A 15,381-nucleotide genomic window follows, 5' to 3' on the forward strand; every position below is an offset into this window, starting at 1 on the left:
AAAAACCTGATGGGAGCTGCTTTCTGTGGCAGCTCTTCTTCAAGTGGTGACTCAGGGATTCGGGCATCTTGTGATGTCATTTTCGATTCTTTGTCTCCTTGGCTGCCCATGAGGGGAATAGGGCTGCTCGTAAGCCCCTGAGCCTGTCTAACTTATTGTCTCCCCTTTGGCAGCCTCAGAAGTTCCCAGCTCTGGGTTGGGCTGGGGCGTGGGGGTGAGGTGGTATTTATGCTGGTATTGTATGTTCTGAATCCTTCCTGACCCTTCTGTACACACTCCTAGAAGCTAACTTAGATCTTTCCTGGGATTGCAATGACACAACAGTGGAAAAAACAGTAAGATAAGAAAAAATTTTAGATACAAACGAGATTCTAAGTTCCTTAGCCACAGAGAGACACTAGGTGTCCTCACTTTCTGGGTTTAGATTCCTCCTGCCACAGGTAGCTGCTGGCATTATTGTCACTTTGGTCCTGTCCCCAAGGCCCTTTTCAGCTGCATCCCAGTGCCACATGTCTTTTTGTTGGAGTTCTGCTACTCACCAGGAGCAACAGCATCTTAACCCCCAGTTTTTTCAGTTCATCCGGAATAGTGATTCTGTCTGCTACTTTTCACCTCCGCCCTCTGGTTGGGTCCTGTCTCCTGAGAGACAGGGTGTGTCTCTACTTTGATTCTTCTGGGGACCATCGGCGAACTGTCAGATGCTAGATGGGAGGCTGGCAGAGGATGAAGGACTGGCCTGGGGCCCTCAGCATTGAATATTCAAGGTTATTACACTCTCCTTATTCAGAGCTACTTCTCCAAGCCCTAGAAGGCAGAACCAACTGCAGACAGTAGAAGTTTTGACAGTGAGTACAAGGCACACTGACAGGCTGCTTGGGAGACAGGAAATCCGGTGAAAGAATGGGAGTTTGGAAGGAATCATCAGGTCTGAGTTATACAGATCTCTCTTCCCTAAGCTGGGCAGCATGAAAGGGGAGTCACCGCATGGCTCAGTGAGCAGGCTGAGATGTACCTCCCGCGTCCCGGCGGTGGACTCTGTGTGGTTGCCTGGGTATCCTCGGAGATTCCCCATGGTTCCTGGAGAACAGAGCAAGCGGGGGGATGTAATCAGGCTGTTTCTGTTCCTGATTCAGCCTGTACATGTGCTTTATTTGCGTTCCTAAGTTTTTTGTTTTTTTGCGGTACACGGGCCTCTCACTGCTGTGGCCTCTCCCGTTGCAGAGCACAGGCTCCAGACGCGCAGGCTCAGCGGCCATGGCTCACGGGCCCAGCTGCTCCGCAGCATGTGGGATCTTCCCGGACCGGGGCACGAACCCGTGTCCCCTGCATCGGCAGGCGAACTCTCAACCACTGTGCCACCAGGGAAGCCCTTTCCTAAGTTTTAATGGCACTGTGAATTAGTTACCAACAGTTAAAAATAAAAGATTTAACAAAGAATAGCCAGGATTTTAGGTTTTCTCAAAAAACTAGGAGGTCTAGTAAAGCCAGCCTTGTCCCACATGTTGTTTGGCTGCCACAGTCCCTACCACTCCCTCTCGTCTCCCAGCTGGGCTGCTTCATTGGTTCTGTTATCGGGCCCTCTCCAGATTCTTGGACAGCAATACCATAGAAATGAATATTGCTCCCACAAGACTCTTAGGCAAACGAAGCTTTTTATTGAAAGGGTAGCTTGTGCACAAGGGAGAAGGTGGAAAAGAGTGTCAATTCCCCGAGGACTTTCTGGGAAGGGGTTTTAAAGACAGTGTGAGGGGGGAGGCCACAGGGTGCCTGAGCAGCTCGTGCTCAGTTCTTGGATTGGTTGGCATGGAGGTGAAGTTTGGAGCGTCATCAACCTCCAGGCTTCAAGCAGTCTGGGGTCTATGTGCCCGCAGTCGGCAGTTTTCATCTGGGGGCCTGCTTCCTGCTAAAACACCTTAGGAATGTGTGTCAAGCTTTTATCTATATCTTTCAGGGAACTGGGAGTTCGGCAATTCTGCTAGGTGGCGGATTTATAGTTCCGCTTTTGTCCTTTGGAAACCATGTACAGATGTCAGTGGAACAGAGATAGAGCTAATCTTTTACTCCTGTGAGTCTCTGGTGGTTGTCTCAGAAGCCCAAGCTTTTAGGTGCTGTTTTTCTGGCCTGTCAAGCCCGCTTTCTCAAGGTCGTTCCCTTGGTCCTTTTCCAAAATGGCTGTCCTGTTGTCTTCCTGTCTCAGTTTGAGTTCCATGCTTGGCTCCGTAGTTGCCGTCTGTGATCCTTGTCTGTTCTTTTCCTTCAGCTCATGTGGAGAGAAAAATCACAGCGTTCTCTCTCAATGGTACCTTCTGTTAGGTTTTTTCTCCTGTGGTGTGTGGAAGCAGCAGCAGTAGCCCCGGGAATTTTGGGGAGATGGGGAGTCAGGAGGAGTGATTTAACTACCTGCGCAGGACATCTCAGAAGAGAACCAGTTTTTTTCTTTTTTTTTTTTTTTTTCGGTACGTGGGCCTCTCATTGTTGTGGGCTCTCCCGTTGCGGAGTACAGGCTCCGGACGTGCAGGCTCAGCGGCCATGGCTCACGGGCCCAGCCGCTCCGCGGCATGTGGGATCTTCCCGGACTGGGGCACGAACCCGTGTCCCCTGCATCGGCAGGTGGACTCTCAACCACTGCACCACCAGGGAAGCCCTTCGTGGGGCTTTCTTGAGGTTTGTCCCGCCTCCTGCTCCGGATGTTTCGGCCAAAGGATCAAAATCCTAGACTTATCCCCTCCCATCTTAGAATGAACCAGAAATGCCAGAGCTGAAGTAAGTAGTACCAGGGCTGCCATAAGAAGAGAAAAAAAAAGTAATTTAATCATCAGATTAAAGAACTGTTTAATTGTATTCTGAGTAATAGAAATAGTGTTCCTGGGGAGAGTCACATGATATTCACTGGTACAGGATTTGATGGATTAATCTGCCTGTTATTTCTGGTTCTGAACACTTTTTCTTTTGTTAGAGGTATTAGGCTGTTGCTGATATACATGCCATGTCTCATTTATATGTGGCATCTAAAAAGGCCAAGCTCGTAGAAACAGACAGTAGAGTGGTGATTGGCCGGGGAAGGGGGAAGTGTTGGTCAAAGGGTACAAACGTACAGTTATAAGATGAATACATTCTGGAGCTCTAATGTACAGCACGGTGGTGATAGGCAACAGCACTGCACTTGAAATATACAATTGTATACTTGAAAGTCGTTCAGAGAGTACATCTTAAGGGTTCTCACCACACGCACAAAAAATAGAAATACATCTGTAAAAATCTTTGCAAGTGAGATAATACATTTCATCCTTCATCCTTTATATTTTTTCTTACCCTTTGTATTTCTTCCAAGAGGTCATGGTACTCCTTCACCCCCTTGAAGGTATTATTTCATTGTCTTCTGGCATGTCCTGTGGCTGATGAAAAGTCTTCTATCTAATGGTTTTCCTTCTCTCTGGTGGCTTTTAATATTTCCCTGTGCTTTCCATGTCCTATAATGATATGCATTCCAGTGTGGCTGGGTTGGATTTAGTACTTTTATTTGCATTGTTCAGAACTTGCTCTGCTTGTTTAATCTGAGAACATAGCTTTATTCTTGAAAAATTTCAGACATCATCTCTGACTCCTGTCTCCGATTCTCTCCGTTTTCTTTCTAACGCTGCTAGGTGAGTGTTGGAGCCTCTCATTCTAAACTTCATGTTTCTAAATTTTTCTCCCATAACTTCTACCTCTTTCTTTCCCTTAGCTTCATAATAGAAAATTTCTTCCAGTTTATCATTTTGTTCTTCAATTTTTTTTAAAAAAATTATTTTATATTGGAGTATAGTCAATTAACAATGTTGTGTTAGTTTTAGGTGTACAGCAAAGTGATTCCATTATACATATACATGTACTTATTCTTTTTCAAATTCTTCTCCCATTTAGGTTTTTACAGAATATTTAGCCGAGTTCCCTGTGTTATACAGTAGGTCCTTGCTGGTTATCTATTTTAAATATAGCAGTGTGTACATGTCAATCCCAAACTCCCAATCTATCCCCACCCCCCCCCACCCTTCTCCCCTGGTAACCATAAGCTCAGTTCTCTTAAGTCTGTGAGTCTGTTTCTGTTTTGTAAATAAGTTCATTTGTATCATTTTTTTCTAGATTCCACACATAAGCGACATCATATGATATTTGTCTTTGTCTGACTTATTTCACTTAGGATGATAATATCCAGGTCCATCCATGTTGCTGCAGTGGCATTATTTCATTCTTTTTAATGGCTGAGTAACATTCCATTGTATATATATATGTACCACATCTTTTTTTTTTTTTTGGCCACACCACACAGCTTGTGGGATCTTAGTTCCCCAACCAGGGGTTGAACCCGTGCACCCTGAAGTGGAAGTGCAGAGTCCTAACCACTGATTGCCAGGGAATTCCCACATCTTTTCATCTGTTGATGGACCTTTAGGTTGCTTCCACGTCTTGGCTATTGTAAACAGCGCTGCAATGAACATTGGGGTGCGTGCATCCTGTCGAATCATGTTTTTCTCCAGATATATTCCCAGGAGTGGGATTGCTGGATCATATGGTAGCTCTGTTTTTAGTTTTTTAAGGAATCTCCTTACTGCTCTCCATAGTGGCTGTACCAATTTACATTCCCACCAACAGTGTAGGAGGGTTCCGTCTTCTCCACACCCTCTCCAGCATTTATTATTTGTAGACTTTTTGATGATGGCCATTCTGATGGGTGCGAGGTGATAGCTCATTGTAGTTTTGATTTGCATTTCTCTAATAATTAGTTATGTTGAGCATCTTTTCATGTGCCTCTTGGCCATCTGTATGTCTTCTTTGGAGAAATGTCTGTTTAGGTCTTCTGTCCATTTTTTGATTGGGTTGTTTGTTTTTTTTTGATATTGAGCCACATGAGCTGTTAGTAAATTTTGGAGACTGATCCTTTGTCAGTCGCACCGTTTGCAAATATTTTCTCCCATTCTGCAGGTTGTCTTTTCGTCTTGTTTATGGTTTCCTTTGCTGTGCAAAAGCTTTTGAGTTTAATTAGGTCCCATTTGTTTATTTTTATTTCCCTTACTCTAGGAGATGGCTTGAGAAAGATATTGCTGCAATTTGTGTCAGAGTGTTGTGCCTATGTTTTCCTCTAAGAGTTTTATAGTATCTGGTCTTACATTTAGGTCTTTAATCCATTTTGAGTTTATTTTTGTGTATGGTATTAAAGAATGTTTTTAAAAAAGAAGTCTATTTATTTATTGATATTTGGCTGTGTAGGGTCTTTGTTGCTGCGTGTGGGCTTTCTCTAGTTGTGGCGAGCAGGGGCTACTCTTCGTTGCAGTGCACAGGCTTCTCATTGTGGTGGCTTCTCTTGTTGCGGAGCACGGGCTCTAGGCATGCAGGCTTCAGTAGTTGTGGCGCGTGGGCTCAGTAGTTGTGGCTTGCGGGCTCTAGAGCGCAGGCTCAGTAGTTGTGGCGCACAGGCTTTGTTGCTGTGCGGCATGTGGGATCTTCCTGGACCAGGGCTCAAAACTGTGTCCCCTGCATTGGCAGGTGGATTCTTAACCACTGCGCCACCAGGGAAGTTCCAAGAATGTTCTAATTTCATTTTTTTACATACAGCTGTCCAGTTTTCCCAGCACCATTTATTGAAGAGACTATCTTTCCTCCATTATATAGTCTTGCCTCCTTTGTCATAGATTAATTGACCATAGGTGCATGGGTTTATTTCTGGGCTTTCTATCCTGTTCCTTTGATCCGTATTTTGGTTTTTGTGGCAGTACCCTGTTCTTCAGTGTTTTTAATCCATACACTGAAGTTTCATTTTTGAATTTGAGTGACTATTTTTTATTTGGTTCTTTCTTTTAGACTTCTGTTTTTCATACTGTTTTTTCATAGCCTTCTGATTTCTTTTTCTTCCTAATAATATCCCATTCTAGTCTTTGGTATTTTTTCCTTCTCCTTGAATGTTTTAAATATCTTTGTTTTAATGTACTTTAGATAATTTTGTTACCTGTTTCTTGAACTGCAGATCCTGCAGTTGGTTGAATTTGCTGATATTCTTTCATGGTAGTTTATTTCTCATGGGGTCTATAACTTTTTCATTAGCTCCTCTTCCTCAGAGGTTGTTTTCCATTAGGGGATCACGTGCCCCAGGGGTACTGACGTCCCTGCAGGGTGGTTTTCTGTTCCCTGATGCTAGGATCCTCTGGGTTTCACTGTGGGACTAGTTCTGTTTATTTCTCAGCAGGGGGGTTCCTTCCTTGTAAAAGTAATGAATTCTGACTTGTTTAGGCCTGGAGTTACAATCTTTATGGGTGATTCATCTCACCATGAGCCCAGAGTGCATCTTCCTTGCTTCCCTCCCAGGCCAGTGGCTGGAATTTTTCTGGGTTTGATTTTAGTGACAGGGCAGCTCTTTGTAACACTCATCTTTATGCAGAGAGCCCTGTTCCAGTGCTCTGCCCTGCGCTGGCCTGAGGGCCATCATCTGTCCCTGTTAGAACCTGGCCCCAAGCCCCAGACCTGTCAGGCCCCAACACGCTAGGGCGGGGGGGTGAGGGATCCCTTTGCCAGGAGATCATTGCTCACTTCCCACCTAGTTTAAGTCCGTTCATTTGTGCAATGCTTTTCTCTCTGTTCCTGGCACCTGGGATTTCCCCGCTAAGCTTCCAGTCTTGGCTACATATTAACATTTTTGAAGATTAGATTTTTACCCAGCAGTTCTCTTTATTTAGAGGAAGAGGAGAGGTCTTGCCCTGTCAGCTCCATGGTCCACAATGGTGTCCTGAAGCATTAGATTGTTTTTTGGATTTGCCTACATCTAGCATCTGCAAATAGGATTCACTTTTTATACACACATGCTCCCCCAGGCTCTTTAAGCATATGTATTTTATTCATCTTCCTGGTTCATAATTCTTAATCCAGTAAAGATTTAGTAGGCCCTAAACTGGGGTCCTATAGCACAGACACAGTTGGGGGTGGGAGGGCTTCCTGGCATGAGACCCTCAAACACCCAAATCTTCAGGTCGCTCAGACAGCTCTTCCAGGGGTTAAATTAGACACAGTTTGACATTGTTTTCCAGAGAATATGGAGACATTCAACAGAGCCTGTGTGACAAAGCTGTTTTCCTCTCACTAAGAGGTGATTCTGGTTTGGTTATAATAAATTCTCTGCAATGAAGTCTTCTCTCTGGCAAACACATGTTCTAGTTCCTGATTATTAATAGTAATTCTCCACAGTAAAAATATATCTACTTATTCCCCTTTGCAGGAAGGGAAGAGGTAAAAAACGCTGAACTAATTTAGCTGAGCTTTTCACAGCTTTTCTGGTTTCCTCATTGAGCAGCAGTCATAGTTTTGTTCCTCTTCTCCCTTCCTCAACCGACCCCGTCAACCGAGACAGTAAACACCTGAAGTCCGCAGCCATGGCCCAGCACAGCACAGAAGGGTGAAGTTGCTCAGAGGGTGAGGGAGGGGAGTGAGAGTTTGTGTACATTTCCTTCCTCCTGGGCCCATCTATTTGTCAGATGACTATGATGGGACCTCAGCTTACTTCCTGCTTCCAGCTGGGAATGCAATTTCCATGACCTTTGTCTTTATGGGGAACTGAGATGAGAATAGAACGCTTGGGTGGCATGGGTTACAGAAGAGCCTGACCTGTGCAAACACAAGGGGCGGGTGAAGATTTTTGGGGAAGGAGGATGGAGCGAAACAAAGGGACGGCAAGTGGGGACAGCTGCTCGCAGCTCTCCCTGTCCGGAGGCACCGTGGCCATCATGGCAGTGCGGTTGACCCTGCAGAGGTGATTTGCTGCGAGTGACTTGGAGCAGGTACCGTAGGCCCTTAGAGGGGATGAGAGAGCCTCTTAGAAAGCCCAAGGTTGCCTCTCTCGGGGAGGAGGGGAGCCTCTCAGACCTGCCCCAGCTGCCCTTCTTGATGGCAGTGAGGCAGGAGCTGCTAGGAGTTGCTAAGCCGGTTTCCCTTCCCACGCACACGGCTTGAATTGGGTAGGTAACGAAGCCTTCCCCTCATGCCTCTCTGTTGCTGTTTGCTTTCTGTCTTAGTTCTGAAAGAGAGGCTTCCTTAACATGGCCACAGACCTGCACAGTCTGGTCCAGCTTGCCTCCCCAGCCTCCTCATAGCCCATCTTTGCCCTTGTTCCCTGTATTGCAGTCTAACTGGCCTCCCTCTGACCTTGGGCTCTCTGTGCTCCCTTCTGCCACAGGGCCCTTGCATTTGCACTTCCCTCTCCCCTTTTACCCAGTGAACCTTTTTGGAAACAATGTAAGGCCCCTCTTCCTATTTCATTGGTTATATAGCCAAGTGAAACTCCTGCAGATGTGATTGGGCTGTAACTTCCTCCAGGAATGGGGCCATCTGCACTGCAAACTGAAGATGAGAACACCCAATATTCAGGAGAAAGACATGGCATTAACCTCCTATTGAGGTGCAATACTTCCCTCTTTCCAGATTTCCAGGTAGCATTTTCCATTCGAAGATGGTTTGCTTCTCAGTGATTTCTCTTTGTGTCTAGGAGAGCTGTTGCTTTATCATTCCAGTATTTATAAATGAACGAAGAAACAGAACGTTTTCATTCCTGTTGCATTTAGTGTTTGCTCGGTTGCCAGCACGTCCTGGTGGTCTCTGAGTGGGTGGACACGAAGGGGCTATGTGATCCTTTATCACATGGCAGCAGCAGAGTCGATGTAAGAAGCTGGTTTCGTAGAGTCACTCTGCTCACGCTGCCCTCACTCGACATGGCCCGCCTTCCTCAGCCTGTAAGAGCCTTCCTTCCCCTCGGTGCCGCCCAGGCTGCGGTGCCTGTCCCACCAGGCGCTTGCATCTTCCAAGGCCCGCGTCAGGGCGCCTCCGTGACACCTTCCTCTGACCGCGGTAGCCCACTGTTAACCGCTACTTCCTACGACCCAGTTGTCCATTTCATTCGCCTACAGCCTGGTATGTGCTGTCTCGCCCGCAGTTTAGAGCTTGTGTTTGGAGAGTAGGGACTAGGTTATTTCTCTGTGCTCCCCCACTGTGTCTGTCCCGGGGGTGTGTGGTAGGTGCTGAGTATTCGTTGGTGCCGTTCAAGGCACTCAGTAAATGCAGAGTTACTTGGTTGTTTAAGATTTTGGGACAAGGAAGGAAAAGTGACTTTTCTCCTCTTTCTCTCCAGTTACAAGCTATTCCCAAACTGTGTCCCCTCCTTTGGGTTCCGCCATCTGCTGCCTCTCACAGACAGAGTGGACAGCTTCAACGAGGAAGTTCGGAAGCAGAGGGTGTCCCGGAACCGCGATGCCCCCGAGGGCGGCTTTGACGCAGTGCTCCAGGCGGCTGTCTGCAAGGTAACCTTCCCTTCTGGCTCTGCCCCTGCGTGGGAGGTCGACGGAGAGGTGTCGGTGTGGGTGATGTGCGTTGGCACTGCCTGCAGATATTGGGTCATCGCAGCCTGTGGCCTCCTGTCCACTCTTGCATCAGAGGGTGAGCTCGGTGGGCCCTTGGGAAGATCTACAGAAGTCAAACCAGCTGGCGTGCAGGGGTGGCTTAGGGCTGGTGTGTGTCTGTGTCAGGGTGTGGCTGTGTACAATGGGATGTTGTCTTTGCCAGCAGACAGCTGTTCTGTTTTTCTATATTTGGCTTTTTTGCTGCTTTTGGGGACAGGGAGCAGGGGGAAGAAAAGGTCAAGCCATATGCATAAAATCTTGTAGAATTTTATGGCCCAATTTTGGTAAGCATTAAAGAGTGCTCTGTTGGGGAATCCAGCTAAAAAGAGAAGCGCTTGTCATCTTTGGTTTTCTTTCTGTTTGTTTGTTTTTCTCGTGTTTCTCTGTGATATGTGAATCCAGCGGGGAGGACACAGACTTAGGTCAGAAATGAACTCATGCTTTGAGACATTCCAGTCTCAGCAAAATATGTAAATGGGATGTTGGTAATAACTTATTCTTAACATAATTTTCTATATCAAGACAGCCCGATAACAATAACAAAAGATAAAAATAAATATCACTCTTGAATTTGCTATTCTGACACATACTTTAACACTTTTTCCATAGTGGTCACCATATACCATGCATGATTGGTAATGCTTTCTTGACCATTTTGGTGGGCTCAGCAACAGGGCGGTGGTTGGGATGCTCATGTCTGGGGGAGGGCTGGGTAAGGAGGTTAGAACTCAGTTTGGAGAGGCCGCACGTCTGACCTCAGAGAGCCTGTGTTTAGTGTGTCACAGATTCACTTCTCCTCCTCTTGGTCCTCGACAAAATGAAAAGAGAGTCACGGTTGTCCCTTCCGAAATAAAAAACTGAAATGGTAGACAGGAGGGATAAGGGGAAAGAAAGATGTGAAGAAAGCACAGCTTCCTCAGTCCTCTTCTTGGTCCCACTGCCTTTCTGCCCGTCCCTGTGTCCTTGGGGCCACCCCGGAGAGGACGGTCTCACAGTGACCCCCTACCCAGGACGGCTGCAGAGCGGCCCCTGCCCAGCCGCTGGCTAGAGCAGAACGGTTTGATTCAGAGGCCCCTGATGCTTCGTAGCAGCCCAAGAAAGCCAGACGGGACACAGCTAGAATGTGTTCAGCTCTGAATCTTTCAAGTGCATCACAGAATAGACAGTTTATGGATTTCCTTCAGAAAGAAAAATTATGTTTTTGACTGGCATTCAGATTATTGATTCTATGGGGTGTTATATTCAGGGACTTCCTGCCAAATCCACTCTTGGCAGGAACAAATAGTGCAGGGAAAACACGAGATCCCTCTTATCTCCCAATCGTGGGAATATTGTGGGTTTTCTTTCCCGGGGAGGAAATTGTCTTCAAGGCTTGAAGGGAAGAACCCAGTGACAAGCCTACGCACTGTCCAGTTATATTAATTCTGTTTAATTAGATGAATCAGAATGGCATGATGGAATGCTTGAGGCGCGGTGGTCCACGAGAAGCCGTTTGATTCGCTCTTTAGCCCACAGAACCTTCCTGTGCCATCCCAGACCCATGAAAATATCCTTCCCTTTGAAAACTCAGTATTTCAAGACTCGAGTGCTTCAAAGCAGATTTCTTCAACTCAGTGCCCGCACCTGGTTACGAATTATTATTGGCCTGAGAGGCACTTTAGTGTGTGTTTCAGTTTTATATCTTTTGGCATTTTTCTCTTATTCCCCACCTTGGCCTTTGTCATGGGGCGTCCCTGGAAAGTTACTAATTGCTTGGAATTATGCAGTCGATGAGATCCCAGCTTTTATTCTCACCATTTCTTTTCCTTTGTGCTGTCAGTGTGTGTTTGGGTACCTATCAAGCAATTTCTTTCTCACTTGAAATCACCTATTTATAACGTCATCTTCCTGGTTAACTACAGCCTTATTTATAGTTGCTAAATATTGGAAATAGATTATGGCCTGTCTAAAGGCTATAACAATCACACTCTAAAAGAATATTTGAGCACTTGAATAATACTTAAGATAAATTAAGAGAGGAAAGGAAAGCACGTGATAAAACAGCATAGACGTCTGACCCTATTTTGCAAACAAAAGAAAGAAAAATCTGGAAAAGATTGGAAATAAATAGACCAAAGTGTTAACAGCAATTGTCTCTGGTGATAGGATTAGGTGTGGTTTTTATTTTCTTCTTTGTGTTATTTTATATTTACTTAAATTTTCACAATAAATAAGGTATGATTTTTAAAATTTGTAACGGAACATTTCAAACATATAAAAGTAGAGAGAATAGTGAAATAAAATCCCATGTACCCATGGTCCATCTGGGACAGTTACCAGTTTGTAGCCAATCTTGTTTCATTTGCCTTCCTAACCAGTTTATTCCCCATTATTTGAAGTAAATCCCAGATATCATTTGTTCCAGTGATAATTAGGTTTTTAAAGTTTTTTTTAAAAGCCCTAAGCATGCCTTACTTCGTTGACTGACTTTTCTGCCTTCTCCTGATTTGCCCAGATTAAAGGCCCTTCCTCTTAATCCTGAAAACTGAATGTGACAGAGCCAGCAGGCCTGTAATCTCTGCAGTTGGAGAGGCGTCTCTTGCAGGCTGGAGCTGGCTGGGCAGCCCCGGCAGCAGTGCACGCTCCGCTTCCTTTGACCCCATGCCCTGGAGACGGAGCTGATAACAGGCCTGCTTCATAGCCCACAGGAGGCTCTTTGTTCTGATTTCAGTCTCACTCTGGTTTCCCTGGATGGACTGTTAGTTACCAACTTTAGGGACTTAGGGGTATGGAATGCTCACATGACTGGTCTTAAATCCCACCCCCAAGGCCAACTTTACATTTCCTGGAAAGCTGCTCTTTGCAAAAAGAAGGAAACAGTCTGTTTCTACTTAGGATTCGATTTAGGAAGTAGAACTGCTTCCACGAGTGGAAGTTTTCAGTTGCCATCTTTCCCCCCAGCAGGTCACATTGTTAGGAGAGGCCATTGAAGAGTAGGAACCCCTCTGTCACCAGTGCAGGCATTTTTCCCAATGCTGTACCGGCCTGGGTTGGGATGAGGGAATGCCGTGACCCATAATTTCTTATCTTTACCTCGAAACCTATTATTAAACTTGTTTATACTTTTTCTTGGTCTGAATAATAGTTTCTCCCATTACCGCTTTTATTGCTCTCCTGGGACTTTTCTAGAAGTTGACTCTAAGTTGTTTATTCTGAAAATGTATAGGTGCAAGTGTGATGAATGGTTCAGACTGGAACCATGGCTGCTTTCCTGTTCTCCCAAAATAGGGAGAGCTGGTGCCCTGGGAAGACAGAGGGCGAGGTGGTCCAGCTCTCTCCAGCTCTGAGTTGTCAGTCATGGCTTTGCTGTTCTCCATGGCTCTCAGGTTAAAGAAGTTCCCTGTAAAGTTAAGCCTGGCTGGGTACGTCCTGGCCACATGGATTCTATGGGCTGCTTTCTCCCGTCAGACAGAAAAATCAGGTCCCTGCAACCCAGCCTGTTTCCCTTCTGGCTTCATCTTCTAGCCCCCTAACGTTTATCCTTCTTATCCTTTCTGTTTTAATCTTGATTATCTAATGTTGCGTTATTTATTAAGTTTTTAAAGCATTGTGTGTCCTCAGAAATAGGTGGATAAGTAAGTCTTAAAGCAAACGAAGTAAATTTGCATTGCTGAGTGAAAAGTCTTGGTGTGGCTTGGGTCCTTTATTCCTTGGCTGGCGAGAGCATCCTAATCTAAAATGGCGACCACATCCCCAGAGGGGCTGGAGGAACGGCTTCCTCCAACAAGACTTTCTGCAGGAATACAGACTCTGTGGGCCTCTGGAGACAAAATGATGGCTGCCCTTGCTCTACTGTCATCCGTGCTCCAGCTCTTTTGTATACACTATCTCTGATTCTCACAACAGTCCTTCAGTGTATTGGTGGTACTTGTCCCCAGTTTACAGGTGAGGAAACTGAGTGTCACAGGGTTCACTCTACTTACTGTTGGAAAGGGGTGGAGCCAGGATTTGAACCAGATCCAGTTGATTCTAAAGCCCAAGCCCTGTCTATTACATTGTGCCAGGTGCTTTGGGAAGTAGCGACAGTGCCGTGCAGAGCAGAGAGGACTCAGAGTCCTGTTGTCCCGATTCAAGCTATGCCTCTTCTGCTACTAACCGGCTCTGTGGCGGCCTGAGTGCTCTTCTGGAGGCTGCAGGGAGGTGGGGCTGGACGGGAGGAGGTCCAGGATGCCCTCCAGCTGTGCACTGTCCTCAGTGCAAAGGACTCGTCACAGCATTGTGCCCCTTTGCCCAGAGCCCTGGATTTTGCTTTTTGTCTCTCCTGGTTCAGGCTTGAGCTCCAGGCCAGGCAGGGGCTGCTGCAGATACCAGGAGAGGGTGGAGAATTCCCCATTCCTGGAGGCAGGCTCGGCTGGGAGAGGTTTTCGCTCAGCGCAGCCTCCCCCGGAGTTGATTTGGCCTCTTCGGACTTGTGGCCTGATTTCTTTTAGACCTGAGACTTGTCATTTTTCCACGCGTGAATTGAGCAACGTAGAAAACTGCCTTCCTTTCCTCAAGGAAGGCAGCGGCCCCTAACGCCTTCATGCCCCCCGAGGGGATGCCCCCGTAAGTCCTGTGTTCATGCAGTCTGGGTTCTCTGTCTCGGCATGTGTGAGCCGTTTGTGCCAGCAAGTTGCACCACGGTTTCTGGGGCTTAATGCAACCCACCCTGCTTGCTCTTCCTCTGGCTCGGTGTCTTTGTGAAGCCCGTGAGAGTATTGGATTTCCCTGTAGCCCACGTGAGGCTGTGGGGCTGTGGGTGGGCACGCAGGCGCTCCGCCCGTGCCCGGGCCGTGCTTTTGTCGGAGGTGGTAAAGGTCCTCCCTGGCTTTCTGTTTTGCACATGGTTTTGGTTTATTGTGTACTTTTGAATCACTCGACTGTTTTAGTCCCTGGAGGGACGTGTCCTTGTTCTGCCTTCTGCCCGTGAGCTGTGCTGTAGGCTTCACTGCCCCGCTCACAGCTGCTGCTTCTGCTTTCCAGCTCAGGAATGTTTATTGTGTGCCCAGTAAGTGCTCAGTGGCAGGTACGGTGAAGAAAATTAGAAAAAGATGAGAAAAAGTCCCCCTCCTCACGGATTCGATTTGAGCTTTCAGATCCACTAGAAAGGAAATAGAACAACTCATTTGTAAACATTAAATGGAACCATGTGCAATTATGGACATGTGACTATCAATGAAATTTAATATTTGACCATTGATAGTTTCTCCTACAAAAATAGAAAACTCATATGGTTCAGCCTCATATTTACAAACGTTTTTCTTTAGTTCAGATTGGACTTGCATAGAGTCTACGTCAGACATGTTCTACTGCATATTGTTAGGGCTTGGGCTCTAGATGAATGTCTAAATCCTGAGTCATGGGCCGAGATTTCTTTTCCCTAAGGAAAGGAATATTGACATTTTTGACCTTCTTAAGTTGAACCACAGACAGATTTTTAAAAAAGATTTCTCATTGCAAAGCATGGACGGAAACGGGAGAAACAAACTACTGGTGAGAACGTGTTTACTGTTACAAAGTGACAGAAATAGGCTTGAATGTCCACATGATTGGGGAAGCGAATTACAGAAAGAATTCAGCCTTATTTTTCCTTAAGTGCATTGTAGGAATCAAGACTCCTTAGTCCCCAAGCTCAGATCTGCTGTAGGGTCTGCCCCTTGGCTGGTCAGGTCAGCCCCCTTTCCTTCCTCATTTCTTTCCCCAGACCTGTTCTCTCTGTGTGCTTGCCTGAAAGGTCAGTGTACAGAGTGTTTTAGTTTTGACTTCTGGAAATTTGTTGGGCACTTACAGTCTGCAAGATGCCCCACAAGCTGCTGTGAGGCTTGCACAGATGACTGAGCCACAGCTCCTGTCCCCGGGAGCATCACTGCAGTTGGACAACAGATGCCTATACGACAATCTAAGGTACTGGCGGAGTGCACGGACACTATAGAACATCTGGCCCTGGTAG

General features: G+C 46.3%; 1 protein-coding gene across 1 annotated transcript in view; it reads left to right on the forward strand.

The window, feature by feature from the left end:
* Positions 1-15,381, forward strand: part of ITGB5 (integrin subunit beta 5) — a 110,603-nt gene that overhangs the window by 33,859 nt on the left and 61,363 nt on the right. Inside the window, exon 5 of the mRNA XM_060150446.1 lies at positions 9,146-9,314. Within this exon, the coding sequence (XP_060006429.1) occupies positions 9,146-9,314 (169 nt within the window). The remainder of the gene's footprint in view (positions 1-9,145; positions 9,315-15,381) is intronic.

The sequence above is a fragment of the Lagenorhynchus albirostris genome, chromosome 5, assembly GCF_949774975.1.
Source record: "Lagenorhynchus albirostris chromosome 5, mLagAlb1.1, whole genome shotgun sequence".
Lineage (NCBI taxonomy): Eukaryota > Metazoa > Chordata > Mammalia > Artiodactyla > Delphinidae > Lagenorhynchus > Lagenorhynchus albirostris.